At 45.1% G+C, this 16,579-nt stretch overlaps 1 protein-coding gene across 2 annotated transcripts in view; it reads right to left on the bottom strand.

Moving 5' to 3' along the window:
* LOC139387917 (A disintegrin and metalloproteinase with thrombospondin motifs 2-like) overlaps nucleotides 1–7,673 on the bottom strand; it is an 83,761-nt gene extending 76,088 nt beyond the window's left edge. For both annotated transcript variants that reach the window (XM_071134287.1, XM_071134288.1), the window contains exons 1-2: nucleotides 7,496–7,673; nucleotides 5,962–6,386 (exon numbers count right to left, since the gene is read on the bottom strand). In XM_071134287.1, coding sequence (XP_070990388.1) covers nucleotides 5,962–6,386; nucleotides 7,496–7,580 — 510 coding nt within the window. In that variant the 5' untranslated portion in view covers nucleotides 7,581–7,673. The remainder of the gene's footprint in view (nucleotides 1–5,961; nucleotides 6,387–7,495) is intronic.
* Between the last annotated feature and the right edge of the window lie 8,906 nt (nucleotides 7,674–16,579).

Raw genomic sequence — 16,579 nt, 5'->3', positions numbered from 1 at the left:
TCTCTACCGCAACCGCAGAGGCCTTGTGTCTTCCAGGTCAAAGATGCTCTTTTCACTCCAGCTGGGCCTGTTCTCTCAACTATAAATCCTGACAAGCATGTCAATATGTCCCTTTGAATGTAACACGCAGCCTACTAGACAAGGCCTACAGCCAGATTGACTGGGCCTACAGCCAGATTGACTGGGCCTACAGCCAGATTGACTGGGCCTACAGCCAGATGGACTGGGCCTACAGCCAGATGGACTGGGCCTACAGCCTGCTGGACTGGGCCTACAGCCTGCTGGTCTGGGCCTACAGCCACATGGACTGGGCCTACAGCCAGATGGACTGGGCCTACAGCCAGATGGACTGGGTCTACAGCCTGCTGGACTGGGCCCACAGCCAGATGGACTGGGCCTACAGCCTGCTGGATGTACTAGGCCTACAGCCTGCTGGACTGGGTCTATAGCCTGCTGGACTGGGCCTACAGCCTGCTGGACTGAGTCTACAGCCTGCTGGACTGGGTCTACAGCATGTTGGACTGGGTCTATAGCCTGCTGGACTGGGTCTATAGCCTGCTGGACTGGGCCTACAGCCTGCTGGACTGAGTCTACAGCATGTTGGACTGGGTCTATAGCCTGCTGGACTGGGTCTACAGCCTGCTGGACTGGGTCTACAGCCTGCTGGACTGGGCCTACAGCCTGCTGGATGTACTGGGCCTACAGCCTGCTGGACTGGGTCTATAGCCTGCTGGACTGGGTCTATAGCCTGCTGGACTGAGTCTACAGCCTGCTGGACTGGGTCTATAGCCTGTTGGACTGGGTCTATAGCCTGCTGGACTGGGCCTACAGCCAGATGGACTGGGCCTACAGCCAGATGGACTGGGTCTACAGCCTGCTGGACTGGGCCTACAGCCAGATGGACTGGGCCTACAGCCAGATGGACTGGGTCTACAGCCTGCTGGACTGGGCCTACAGCCAGATGGACTGGGCCTACAGCCTGCTGGATGTACTGGGCCTACAGCCTGCTGGACTGGGTCTATAGCCTGCTGGACTGGGTCTATAGCCTGCTGGACTGGGCCTACAGCCTGCTGGACTGAGTCTACAGCCTGCTGGACTGGGTCTACAGCCTGCTGGACTGGGTCTACAGCCTGCTGGACTGAGTCTACAGCCTGCTGGACTGGGCCTACAGCCTGCTGGACTGGGTCTATAGCCTGCTGGACTGGGTCTATAGCCTGCTGGACTGGGTCTATAGCCTGCTGGACTGGGTCTACAGCCAGATGGACTGGGCCTATAGCCTGCTGGACTGGGTCTATAGCCTGCTGGACTGGGCCTACAGCCTGCTGGACTGGGTCTATAGCCTGCTGGACTGGGCCTACAGCCTGCTGGACTGGGCCTACAGCCTGCTGGACTGAGTCTACAGCCAGATGGACTGGGCCTACAGCCAGATGGACTGGGTCTACAGCCTGCTGGACTGGGCCTACAGCCAGATGGACTGGGTCTACAGCCTGCTGGACTGGGCCTACAGCCAGATGGACTGGGCCTACAGCCTGCTGGATGTACTGGGCCTACAGCCTGCTGGACTGGGTCTATAGCCTGCTGGACTGGGTCTACAGCCAGATGGACTGGGCCTATAGCCTGCTGGACTGGGTCTATAGCCTGCTGGACTGGGCCTACAGCCTGCTGGACTGGGTCTATAGCCTGCTGGACTGGGCCTACAGCCTGCTGGACTGGGCCTACAGCCTGCTGGACTGGGTCTATAGCCTGCTGGACTGGGCCTACAGCCTGCTGGACTGGGTCTATAGCCTGCTGGACTGGGCCTACAGCCAGATGGATGAGCGATGGAGAGAGGGAAGAAAATAACACCAGAAGAATGCCATCTTGTATCCTACAATTAGGACTGAGGTTTCCATCCACACTCAAACAGAAACGAATCTAAACTCCTGGTGAGAGGAAAGAAAGTGTGCCTGTGTAGTCACAGTGGGCTCCCCACTCTGTCCTTCCAATGGAATAACCAAAGGCCACAGCTACTCCATAGAGAGCCAGGGGATTCTGGAATGGCCATACCCGAAAAGTGTTCCTCTTTCACCCCTCTCCATGGCCCGCTCAACACCACAAAGAGAGTGACCCAAACCAGGGAGAGGTGCGACAGATGGCTGAAACAGTTAGCCCTGGTCCAATTTGGTGCATTTTGGCTCAACATTGATTTGAGAAGGCTCAGAGGTTGTGTAATTACTGACACAGCTCCAAACACCCCAGCCACAGGAGGAGCAACATGAGCAACATGAACAAAATTCATACAACTTGATTATAGCACAAAAGTTAACCCAACTAAATAAGTGACATTTTTTTCATTTTACCTTTAGTTAACTAGGCAAGTCAGTTAAGAACAAACTCTTATTTTCAATGACGGCCTAGGAACAGTGGGTTAACTGCCTGTTCAGGGGCAGAACGACAGAATTGTCAGCTCGGGGATTTGAACTTTCAACCTTCCGGTTACTAGTCCAACACTCTAACCACTAGGCTACCCTGCCGCCGCTTATGTTGAGAAAAGACCCCTGGGACGACAGAAACTTGAGAAAGGTTGCAGCTTTGTCACTAGGTTAAACACAGCTGACATAGGCTATGTCGTGCAAAGGCTGAAGGATTTCCAACCAACACAGAAACCATCACAACGCAAAATTGCTTCATTTCCTGAACTTTTGGGAAGCGTGTGGTCTGTATGGGATTATGGTGTCTTTGGTGGCTTGATTGAAAGTTGGATAAGACTACCAGCTGTTCTTACTGTTTGTAGTACAGAAGGCTTTCTTAAACTATGGATCCGTACCCAAAGTGGGTCCTGGGCATGTGAGAGGTGGGCTGTGAGTTATGACAATACATCTATAATCATACACTATTTATTCTTAATTTGTGTCATTGGAGGACGATTTGGGTCATGGTGGAACGGTCAATGTCTCATTCGGGTCTCGAGCTGTAAAAGTTTAAGAACCCTTGTAGTAGAGGATTGACTGCTATGATATTATAACACAGAGAAAGTGATATGTAAGTTATATTTAATTATAATTCAGCAACGCAATGCATCTCTGGAACAAGGTCAAATGGGACAGATCACACAGAGAAGGGATGAGGGAAAAAATAGATAGATATCACACACACACACAGAGACTTTAAACTGACAGGCTGACCCCTCAGGACAAATTGCATAAGAGGATGGTTTCCATGACAACTGTCTGTAGCATAGGCCACAGCAGATTTGCTCAGGCCACCCAATCTAATTTAGCCTGGGTACCAGTCTCTTTAGCTAATCCACTCCATGTCATGTGCCAAGGAGACTGGCCTTTCTGCCATCTTCAAATATTAACGTTCTATCATTAATGAGCTCGAGGAAAACAGAGGATTTGATCATGATTCGATCACCCTCACAGCTATCTTCCAATCACAACAAAAAATGTATGCACATTTTGGAACTCTTATCTTTTTTTCTCCACAGAACACGTTGGTATTCGGTTGCTAAGCAACAGTTTTTTGTTTGTTCAGATGCTCACATCTAAATTCTCAAACTAAATACATACAGCAATTTCAACCACAAAATGTCTATGTTTTGATTTTAAGCATCAAAATACAACTTACTTTGTTATAAATTCTAATTTCGAAGCTCCACATGATGTCATGGAAAATAATAATGTTTTTTCCAACAACCAATGAGCAACTCCGCTGTAAATTCAGCGCATATTTAACATTGACATTGCCGAAAGACCAGTATTTTTTGGCAATGACAAGGAGTGGCGGGTGAAATGTTAGCTAAAGAGACTGGTAATCACACTAAATCTAACCTAAGAGGCCATACCAACACATCACTTTTTTTCTGAGAATCATTTGGTGGATGTAACTTCCTCCTACAGATACTGTGGCAATGGCAACAGCTTGTGCCTCTGCTTGTAGGGCATTCCTTACTCACTTGTCTCTTAGCAGGGGTCCAGGACCAGCATCATGCCCCTGCCCTTCTCAGTGCAGCAGCCTACTCTGGACCCGTATTCATAAAGAATCTTGGAGTAGGAGTACTGATCTAGGATCAGTTTTATATTTTAGATCATAATGAATACACGGAGGGACCTGATCTTAGATCAGCACTCTTTCCTTCTCTGAGACACTTTATGTACACAAGCTCCACTTTGCTGCTGGTCTGCTGCAGTCTGCTAATGGTGGTACTCATGCCTGGCCTGCAGTACCAATGACCTGGGGCCGACCAGCAATGACCCGCATACTGAATACTGCCACCCTGCCTGGTGGAGGCCAATCAGCAATGACCTGTATACTGAATACTGCCAACCTGCCTGGTGGAGGCCAATCAGCAATGACCTGCATACTGAATACTGCCACCCTGCCTGGTGGAGGCCAATCAGCAATGACCTGCATACTGAATACTGCCACCCTGCCTGGTGGAGGCCAACCAGCAATGCCAAGCAGGGAGAAGTTTGTTTCATTATGAGATTACAGCTTTAGTTTTGTTTACAATCCTATATTTTGATGCAGACCATATGAAAAACATCTGCCTACATGGAAAATATCCTCAGTCCTTCTGTGCAGTGATACACAACCACAACAATCTACCAGGGCAGTGGTTCCACTTTTCAATCTCTCCTGCCTCTTGGATGACCTCAGTCTAACCCTCTTCATTACTATGGCATTGCCCCCTCTGTCGATCAACTGAAGCTAGTAATTGAAGTCACTCATGGACAGACACTCGCCAATGAGACTGTCCGTGTTTGAAGACCAGTCTTTCCCTTGATGGTTGTTTTCTGACACTGCAATCTGGACCTGTTTATTGGACAGTTCTGATCCTAGCACTGCGGAGTGGTTTGTCCAGGGGACATGGGAAACAACGCGGTGTAAAGAAAGAAAATCACAGTGGTGTCTTTTTTTAACAAATTGTTTATCGCTAATTCTAAACGCAGACTTGTCTGAAACTTACCTTGAGAGAGTATTAGTGTGTGTGTCTCTAAGGAGTATATTTAATTAAACAGAGGGGATTTCAGCTAAACTATTTCATGTGATCATTAATAAGGAGACGTGGTTTATTTCCTGCAGGGTGGGAGGGAGAGGGGATGAAGCAGCTGTTTGAGATATGAAGTGTTAGCCTCCAGGCACTAAAACCTCCCCTGGGCCTCCCACCTCCAACAGCACAGAGACCTGCATACTGAATGCCGCCACCCTGCCTGGTGGAGGCCAATCAGCAATGACCTGCATACTGAATACTGCCACCCTGCCTGGTGGAGGCCAATCAGCAATGACCTGCATACTGAATACTGCCACACTGCCTAGTGGAGGCCAATCAGCAATGACAAGCATACTGAATACTGCCACACTGCCTGGTGGAGGCCAATCAGCAATGACCTGCATACTGAATACTGCCACACTGCCTGGTGGAGGCCAATCAGCAATGACCTGCATACTGAATACTGCCACCCTGCCTGGTGGAGGCCAATCAGCAATGACCTGCATACTGAATACTGCCACCCTGCCTGGTGGAGGCCAATCAGCAATGACCTGTATACTGAATACTGCCACCCTGCCTGGTGGAGGCCAATCAGCAATGACCTGCATACTGAATACTGCCACCCTGCCTGGTGGAGGCCAACCAGCAATGACAAGCAGGGAGAAGTTTGTTTCATTATGAGATTACAGCTTTAGTTTTGTTTACAATCCTATATTTTGATGCAGACCATATGAAAAACATCTGCCTACATGGAAAATATCCTCAGTCCTTCTGTGCAGAGATACACAACCACAACAATCTACCAGGGCAGTGGTTCCACTTTTCAACCTCTCCTGCCTCTTGGATGACCTCAGTCTAACCCTCTTTATTACTATGGCATTTCCCCCTCTGTCGATCAACTGAAGCTACCTAATACGTTCTACAGGCGTACTAGCAGGTTAATAACTATACATGAGGGATACATTCCTCAACAATGCAGCACTTACCAGGCCATCACAGTTGCTGAGAGCGACGGATGTGTCCCTGACGTTGGTGACCTCTCCTACATAAAAGCAGTCGCTCTCCAGTAGAGGCTCGTAGCGGGTCTGGTTGCCCTCCTCATGCCACTCCACTTTAGCTCCGGGGGCCACCAGCCTGGAGTTGAGGCGCAAGTGCAGGTGAAGCTCCCGGCCAAACACAGTGACGTTGTAGAAGAGTGTCTCCCTGTGCCTGGCGGTGCCATCTCCTTCCTCCAGGTCTCCATGGTTGGGGTCTGAGGTGGCTGCAGCCTCCCTCCTCCAGCGTCTGTAGACCTGCTGGTGCTGGCTGTCCAGCTGATTTGCGGAGACAGCACCTGAGAGGAAGCGGCCTTCTGCGTCAGTGTTCACAGGCCTCACCACCCCATATTCCCTCAGGACATGCTGCAGAGACTCTGTGTGCAAAGGGAGAGACAGTCACACACTGATCAATACACACACAATCATGCATAGGAGCTCAGATGCACATAGTCACACAAGCACGCACACACACTCAAGCAGGTACAGCTTTGGTATCTAAATAGCATGGGTAAATAAATAAATATGCTGGGTCTCACTTGATAAACATGACATCATACAATGTGAATCTGTGATTAATATAGATCAGATATTTTACAGCCACAACTGACTTTGGTATATTCCCTACCATATCAAATAAACCACAGGCAACAAGAAACCTGGACAATAGGCCTATCAAACAGCGTTTTAAACTTCGGTGTGCCAATTACCAAAGTGTTCACGCCCGTTCCCCGCGCGCAGATGAGCATGCGTTTTACACGGTAGGTAGGTAGGCAGACTATCATTCTTTAGTAATTTCAAATTCTATGTTTACAACAAGACTACACACGACTGTATCCATCACTTTTGTCCACTTCAGTTTAGATTGGAAGCAGTGACCCACCCAGTAGGTGACGCAGGGAAGCACGCGTCAAGACAGTGTGATGCTCAAAGCTGTCAATTTGAAATAATCGAGGTCGTATTTAAATGAATTAAATTGAAGTGTCAAGTTTAATTTAATTCCAACCATTTATTTTCAAGTCAAAATGTAAATTATTATTTGGAGAGGTCGTTGTTGTTGTTGTTAGGCAAACTAATAGCCTAACTGCTGTAAAAACTTCAACTATAAATTAGCAAATTTACGATTTATCAATAGTGCATGATTAATCTGCCATTAGAATGTTCTTTACATGCTGAATTTGAGCGCACGTAAACTGTGTTTGGATGCAAAATAAATGTGGAAAAAGTTGGTGTCATGCAAAAGAAATGGAAACCTTACTGAGACACTGCATTGTTTATAAACAAACTACAGAGCCTTACCAACTCCAGGATATGTATGTTTCTGTCAAATATTATTGAACATTTCTGGGCTACGAAATAACCTCTGTAAAATTGACGTGCATCAAGAGTCGAATCGTGATCAGAACATATTCTCAACCGTGGTGCCTAGGTTAAGCTTTACACAACTGTATTAAACGTAGCCTATAATATCACAAATCCCACATACCTATGCTATTGGATATATAAAGTCCATTCGCGTGAATTAGTTGCAGAAAAATGATAAAGAATGCAAATCCAGTCGTCACATCCATTGCAGGTCCGAAGAAAAAGACCGCACAGGATAGAGGCGGACTTTGAGATTCTAGATAAACGATCTACCAGCCCCTAACCCTCCCGAACAGATCTTAAAGCTCTCTCTCTCTCTCTCTCTCTCTCTCGATATTTGATAGTGTTCACAGTGACAGCTGAAAAACATCCACTCTCTCAATTGCTATTAAATGTCACATTCTCACTTACAGGGAACATTGATAACGATATAGCTCAAATATTTGCCCACTTTAAATCGATTACAAACTTTACAAATTGACATAAGACATATCGGTGTGGGAACCAGCACTTTCCATCACCCAATGACATTTCCATGGTCTGTGGAGCATAACCTAATAATAGTAATACTGCTACTGCTACTAATACTACTACTGCTACTACTATTACTACTACTACTGCTACTATTACTACTACTGCTACTATCACTACTACAGATATTACTACTACTGCTACTGCTACTATTACTGTTACTACTGCTACTATTGCAGCTACTACTACAGCTACTGCTACTACTACTACTATTACTACTTATACCACTGCTACTACTACTAATACTGCTACTACTGCATCTACTACTACTAATAATAATAATACTACTACTGCTTCTACTACTGCTACTATTATTATTATTACTACAGCTACTACTACTACAACTACTACTACTACTACTACTTCTACTAGCACTGTTACTGCTACTACCACTACTACTATAACTACTACGACTACTACTACTACTACTACTGCTACTGCTAGTACTACTAGTACTACTACTACTGCAGCTACTACGATTACTACTACTACTGTTAGTACTGATACTACTGCTACTATTACTACTACTGCTATTACTACTATTACTTATATCACTACTACTGCTACTACTACAGCTACTGCTACTACTGCTGCTACTAGTACTACAAGTAGTAGTACTGTTACTGCTACTACAAGTAGTACTGTTACTGCTACAACTACTACTACTACTTATACTACTACTACAGCTACTACTACAGCTAATGGTACGGCTACTACTGCTGCTACTAGTACTACAAGTAGTAGTACTGTTACTGCTACTACAAGTAGTACTGTTACTGCTACAACTACTACTACTACTTATACTACTACTACAGCTACTACTACAGCTAATGGTACGGCTACTACTGCTGCTACTAGTACTACAAGTAGTAGTACTGTTACTGCTACTACAAGTAGTACTGTTACTGCTACAACTACTACTACTACTTATACTACTACTACAGCTACTACTACAGCTAATGGTACGGCTACTACTGCTGCTACTAGTACTACAAGTAGTAGTACTGTTACTGCTACTACAAGTAGTACTGTTACTGCTACTACAAGTAGTACTGTTACTGCTACAACTACTACTACTACTTATACTACTACTACAGCTACTACTACAGCTAATGGTACGGCTACTACTGCTAGTACTACTACTGCTTCTACAATTTGGTTTATTTGATTTAACCTTTATTTAACTAAACAAGTCAGTTAATAACTTATTCTTATTTACAATGACGGCCTTCTGCCGCCCAAACCTTAACCTGGACGGCGTTGGGCCAATTGTGCAGCACCCTATGGAACTCCCAATCACGGCCGGTTGTGATACAGCCTAGAATCGAACCAGGTTCTGTAGTGACGCCTCTAGCACTGAGATGCAGTTCCTTAGACCGCAGCGCCACTCGGGAGCCCAAGTGATATGATTAATACTACTGGTACTACCACTATTACTTTTACTGCTATTACCACTACTACTACTATTACTACTACTGCTACTACTACCGCTACTACTACTACTACTACTGCTACTACTACTACTACCACCAATACTGCTACTACTACTATACTACTACTACTGCTGCTACTGCTATTACTACTACTAATACTATTACTACTACTACTACTACAGCTACTACTGCTACTACTACTACTGCTGCTAATACTACTGCTACTACTACTACTATACTACTACTACTGCTACTACTGCTATTACTACTACTAATACTATTACTACTACTGCTACTACTACCGCTATTACTACTACTACTACTACTACTACTACTGCTATTACTACTACTGCTACTTCTATTGCCACTACTACTACTACTAATAATAATAATAATACATATGAATGCAATTTAGACAGATACTTTTATCCAATGTGACTTACATTGCATGCATGCCTACATTAAGTACGGATGTTCAGGGGGAAATGCAACCCACTATCATGGCGTTGCAAGCGCCTTGCTCTACCATCAGAGCTACAGACTAGAGGACCACTTCCACTACTATAGCTACTACTGCTACATCTACTACTACTATTACTACTACTGCTACTACTAATGTTACTACTAATAATAATATTAATAATACTGCTACTTCTGCTGCTACTACTACTGCTACTACTAATGTTACTACTAATAATAATATTAATAATACTGCTACTTCTGCTGTTACTACTACTGTTACTACTACTACTGCTGCTACTACTACTGCTGCTGCTACTACTACTGCTGCTACTACTGCTGCTACTGCTACTACTGCTACTGCTGCTACTACTACTGCTGCTACTACTACTGCTGCTACTGCTACTACTACTACTGCTACTACTACTACTGCTGCTACTACTACTGCTACTGCTGCTACTGCTACTACTGCTGCTACTGCTACTACTACTACTGCTGCTACTGCTACTGCTACTACTGCTACTACTACTGCTACTGCTGCTACTACTGCTGCTACTGCTACTACTAGTGCTACTACTGCTGCTACTACTGCTGCTACTGCTAGTACTACTACTGCTACTACTAATAATACTGCTACTACATCCACTACTGCTACTACTAGTACTACTTCTACTGTTACTACTACTAATAATAATAATAATATTGCTACTTCTGCTGCTACTACTACTACTACCTCTACTACTTCCAAAGCTACTACAACTACTTCTACTACTACTACTGCTACTACTACTACTTCCACTGCTATTGCTACTACTTCTACTACTGCTACTACTACTACTGATATTGCTACTACTTCTACTACTACTACTACTACTACTACTGCTATTGCTACTTCTACTACTGCTACTACTGCTATTTCTACTACTGCTACTACTTCTACTGTTATTGCTACTACTTCTACTACTAGTACTGCTACTACTACTACTAATAATAATAATAATAATAGTAATAATAAATGCCATTTAGACAGACACTTTCATCCAATGTGACTTACAGTCATGCATGCTTACATTTTAGGGGGAAATTGAATTCACTATCCTGGCATGACAAGCTTCATGCTCTACCAACTGAGCTACAGACTAGAGGACTGCTTAACAATGTCCCTAGGGAGGTCACTATTCTAGAGGAGTGACATGGGCTCAGGAGGCTGGCCCTAGACTGGGGGCTCCAAGCCCATGGATCAGGGAGGCTGCTGGCCCTAGACTGGGGGGCTCCAAGCCCATGGATCAGGGAGGAGGCTAGCCCTAGACTGGGGGCTCCAAGCCCATGGAGCAGGGAGATGGCTGGTCCTAGAATGAACCACATAGATATCCAGAATCATCCAACTCCATTATGCCAGCTGTCCCCCTCCTCACATGCTCCATCCACACAGCCAAGGGGGGCTATGTCTTCCACCCCATCATCTGACGCTGTCTGCAAGTTGTATTACTTGTGATTTGGCCACCAAAGCCCTAAACTCTCCTGGCCACTGATGGATTGTTTGGGGTAGAATCATAAATTATTCAATTACCCAGGTGGTTTTCCAGACTTACATCAGTGATGTTCAGATGAACTGTCTTTCTACTGCCCACATTGCAGCCACTGGGGATAACACTGTTCACCCATGGCACCTTAGGGAAACACTGCAAACTACACCTAGAAAAAAATGTCAATGCAACAATTGTAAATATTTTACTGAGTTACAGTTCATATAAGGAAATCAGTCAATTGAAATGAATTAATTAGGCCCTAATTTATGGATTTCACATGACTGGGAATACATTTTTTGCATGGATTAGAAAACTGTTGTGAACACCATTTTCCTCATGCAGTGTGACATCTCCTTCACATAGATTTGATCAGGCTGTTCATTGTGGCCTGTGGAATGTTGTCCCAGTACTCTTCAATGGCTGTGCGAAGTTGCTGGATATTGGTGTGAACTGGAACATGTTGTCGTACGTGTCGATCCAGAGCATCCCAAACATGCTCAATGGATGACATGTCTGGTGAGTATGCAGGCAATGAAAGAACTGGGATACTAACAACTTCCAGGAATTGTGTATAGATCCTTGTGACATCGGGCCATGCATCATCATGCTGAAATATTAGGTGATGGCGACGGATGTGATGGCGACGGATGAATGGGCCTCAGGATATCATCACGGTATCTCTGTGTATGCAAAATGCAATTGGGTTTGTTGTCCGGAGCTTGTGCCTGCCCATACCATAACCCCACCGCCACCAGGTTCACAACGTTGACATCAGCAAACCACTCGCCCACACAACGCCATTCACGCTGTCTGCCATCTTCCCGGTACAGTTGAATCCAGGATTCATCTGTAAAAAGCACGCTTCTCCAGCGTGCCAGTGGCCATCGAAGGTGAGCATTTTGCCCACTGAAGTTGGTTACGATGCCAAAATGCAGCCAGGTCAAGACCCTAGTGAGGACAATGAGCACACAGATGAGCTTTCCTGAGACTGTTTATGACAGTTTGTCCAGTAATTCTTTGATTGTGTGAACGCACATTTTCATCAGCTGTCCGGGTGGCTGGCGATCCCGCAGGTGAAGAAACTGGATGTGGAGGTCCTGGGCTGGCGTGGTTACATTTCGCCTGCGGTTGTGAGACTTGCTGGACGTACTGCCAAATTCTCTAAAACAACATTGGAGGCAGCTTTTGGTAGATAAATAACCATTACATTCTCTGGTAACAGCTCTGGAGGACTTTCCTGCAGTCAGCATGCCAATTGCATGCTCCCTCAAAACTTGATACATCTGTGGCATTGTGTTGTGTGACAAAACTGCACAGTTTAGAGTGGCCTTTTATTGTCCCCAGCACAAGGTGCACCTGTGTTGTGATCATGCTGCTTAATCAGCTTCTTGATATGCCACACCTGTCAGGAGGATGGATTATCTTGGAGAAATGCTCACTAACAGGGATGTAAACAAATGTGTGCACAATATTTGAGAGAAATACATTTTTTTGTGCGTATGGAAAATTTCTGGGATCTATTATTTCAGCTCATGAAACATGGGACTAATACTTTACATGTTGCGTTTTAATTTTTTGTTCAGTAATATTTCAAGTTGAGTTGAAAATAGCTTTCAATGGTTTAGAAAATGTAACGGAATTCCTCTTCTTCAGGTGAGGAGTAGCAAGGATCAGACCAATGTGCAGCGTGGTAAGTGTCCATAATGATATATTTAATAAATCAACAGAACACTGAACAAAATAACAAAAGTACAAACAACCAACCGAAACAGTCCCGTATGGTGAAAACACTAACACAGGATACAACCACCCACAAAACACAATAGAAAACAGGCTACCTAAATATGGCTCCCAATCAGAGACAACGACTGACACCTGCCTCTGATTGAGAACCATACTAGGCCAAACACATAGAAATATAACAACAGAACAAAACATAGAAAAACAACATAGAATGCCCACCCCAACTCACGCCCTGACCAACTAAAATAAAGACGTAAAAAAGGAACTAAGGTCAGAACGTGACAGAAAAATTATGGTGAATTACTTTTACGTTTGACTGAATTATGACAGTAACCAACATACAGTAGAACTGCTATTCCCACCCAAGCAGACAACCCATTTCTTCTTATTACAGGTGTAGGATTTTAATTGGATCACCCTATTGAAGGAGAACATCCCTGAAATGCAGGACATTTAAAATGTGTAGTGTATTTGAGGTTTAAAAAGGCTTCTGAGTTTGTAATTTCCACAAAAAAATGTTAGGCTTGACTTTCCCCTCACCAAAAAATGTACCAATGCCTACAAAAATGTCCATTAATTATAATTCACATAGTAACTCACATTTCCTGTTCCTGCAGGATTATTTTCAAATTAAGATCCTACATTTGTACATGTGAAGATTTGGCCACTGTAGCGTTTAAAATATACTTTCCATGCCTTTACAATCTCCATCATATTATGTGACAGTGCGGTATAAATTCACTGCTACTACGCACATGGCTCACATGGCAGGCCATATTCTGTTATCTTCCACCGCAGATCATTTTCGATGGGCCCCTGAAAGGGAATTCATTGAAACGTGCGGACACCAAGTTCATAGAATGATAAGATAAATCCCTTCATGACCATTGGATTGTTGAAAATAATAATTGAATTGTGAATTGTGTGTCAAATTCAGCACAACTTTTACTCTCTGTTCTGAACGTACTAGGCGTCCAGTTCTGTTAGCCTTTAGCCGTACCCTTATCCTACTCCTCCTCTGTTCCTCTGGTGATGTAGAGGTTAATCCAGGCCCTGCAGTGTCTACCTTCACTCCCATCCCCCAGGCTCTCTCATTTGTTGACTTCTGCAACCGTAAAAGCCTTGGTTTCATGCATGTTAACATTAGAAGCCTCCTCCCTAAGTTTGTTTTATTCACTGCCCTAGCACACTCCACCAATCCGGATGTCCTAGCCCTGTCTGAATCCTGGCTTAGGAAGACCACCAAAAATTCTGAAATTTCCATTCCTAACTATAACATTTTCCGACAAGATAGAACTGCCAAAGGGGGCGGTGTTGCAATTTACTGCAAAGATAACCTGCAGAGTTCTGTCTTACTATCCAGGTCTGTACCAAAACAATTTGAGCTTCTACTTTTAAAAATCCACCTCTCCAGAAACAAGTCTCTCACCGTTGCCGCTTGCTATAGACCACCCTCTGCCCCCAGCTGTGCCCTCGACACCATATGTGATTTGATTGCCCCCATCTATCTTCTGAGCTCGTGCTGCTAGGTGATCTAAACTGGGACATGCTTAACACCCCGGCCATCCTACAATCTAAGCTTGATGCCCTCAATCTCACACAATTTATCAATGAACCTACCAGATATAACCGCAAATCCATAAACACGGGCACCCTCATAGATATCATCCTAACTAACTTACCCTCCAAATACACCTCTGCTGTTTTCAACCAAGATCTCAGTGATCACTGCCTCATTGCCTGCATCCGTAATGGGTCTGCGTGCATACGACCACCCCTCATCACTGTCAAACGCTCCCTAAAACACTTCTGCGAGCAGGCCTTTCTAATCGATGAAGAATAAGAGCACCTCCTCCCAGCTACCCACTACTCTGAGGCTAGAAAACACTGTTACAACCAACAAATCCACTATAATTGAGAATTTCAATAAGCATTTCTCTACGGCTGGCCATGCTTTCCACCTGGCTACCCCTACCCCGGTCAACTGCCCGGCACCCTCCACAGCAACCCGCCCAAGCCCCCACCATTTCTCCTTCACCCATATCCAGATAGCTGATGTTCTGAAAGAGCTGCAAAATCTGGACCCCTATAAATCAGCCGGACTAGACAATCTGGACCCTCTCTTTCTTTTTTGTTCCCTATTACTAACCTGTTCAACCTCTCTTTCGTATCGTCTGAGATTCCCAAAGATTGGAAAGCTGCCGCGGTCATCCCCCTCTTCAAAGGGGGAGACACTCTAGACCCAAACTGCTACAGACCTATATCTATCCTACCCTGCATCTCTAAGATCTTCGAAAGCCAAGTTAACAAACAGATTACTGACCATTTTGAATCACACCGTACCTTCTCCGCAATGTAATCTGGTTTCCGAGCTGGTCATGGGTGCACCTCAGCCACGCTCAAGGTCCTTACTGATATCATAACCGCCATCGATAAGAGACATTACTGTGCAGCTGTATTCATCGACCTGGCCAAGGCTTTCAACTCTGTCAATCACGACATCCTTATTGGCAGACTCAACAGCCTTGGTTTCTCAAATGATTGCCTCGCCTGGTTCACCAACTACTTCTCTGATAGAGCTCAGTGTGTCAAATCGGAGGGCCTGTTGTCCGGACCTCTGGCAGTCTCTATGGGGGTGCTACAGGGTTCAATTCTCGGGCCGACTCTCTTCTCTGTATACATCAATGATGTCGCTCTTGCTGCTGGTGATTCTCTGATCCACCTCTACGCAGACGACACCATCCTGTATACTTCTGGCCCTTCTTTAGACACTGTGTTAACTAACCTCCAGATGAGCTTCAATGCCATACAACTCTCCTTCCTTGGCCTCCAACTGCTCTTAAACGCAAATAAATCTAAATGCATGCTATTCAACCGATCATTGCCCGCACCTGCCCGCCCATCCAGCATCACTACTCTGGACGGCTCTGACTTAGAATACATGGATAACTACGCAATACCTAGGTGTCTGGCTAGACTGTAAACTCTCCTTCCAGAATCACATTAAGCATCTCCAATCCAAAATGAAATCTGGAATCGGCTTCTTATTTCGCAACAAAGCTTCCTTCACTCATGCTGCCAAACATACCCTCGTAAAACTGTCATCTATAAAATAGCCTCCAACACTCTACTCAGCAAACTGGATGTAGTCTATCACAGTGCCATCCGTTTTGCCACCAAAGCCCCATACACTACTCACCACTGCGACCTATACGCTCTCATTGGCTGGCCCTCGCTTCATACTCGTCGCCAAACTCACTGGCTACAGGTTATCTACAAGTCTCTGCTAGGTAAAGCCCCACCCTATCTCAGCTCGCTGGTCACCATAGCAGCACCCACTTGTAACACGTGCTCCAGCAGGTATATCTCACTGGTCACCCCCAAAACCAATTCCTCCTTTGGTCACCTTTCCTTCCAGTTCTCTACTGCCACTGACTAGAACAAACTGCAAAAATCACTGAAGCTGGAGATTCCCATCTCCCTCACTAGCTTTAAGAACCAGCTGTCAGA

Source organism: Oncorhynchus clarkii, chromosome 29, assembly GCF_045791955.1.
Source record: "Oncorhynchus clarkii lewisi isolate Uvic-CL-2024 chromosome 29, UVic_Ocla_1.0, whole genome shotgun sequence".
NCBI lineage: Eukaryota > Metazoa > Chordata > Actinopteri > Salmoniformes > Salmonidae > Oncorhynchus > Oncorhynchus clarkii.
This window is presented reverse-complemented; position numbering and strand designations above follow the sequence as displayed.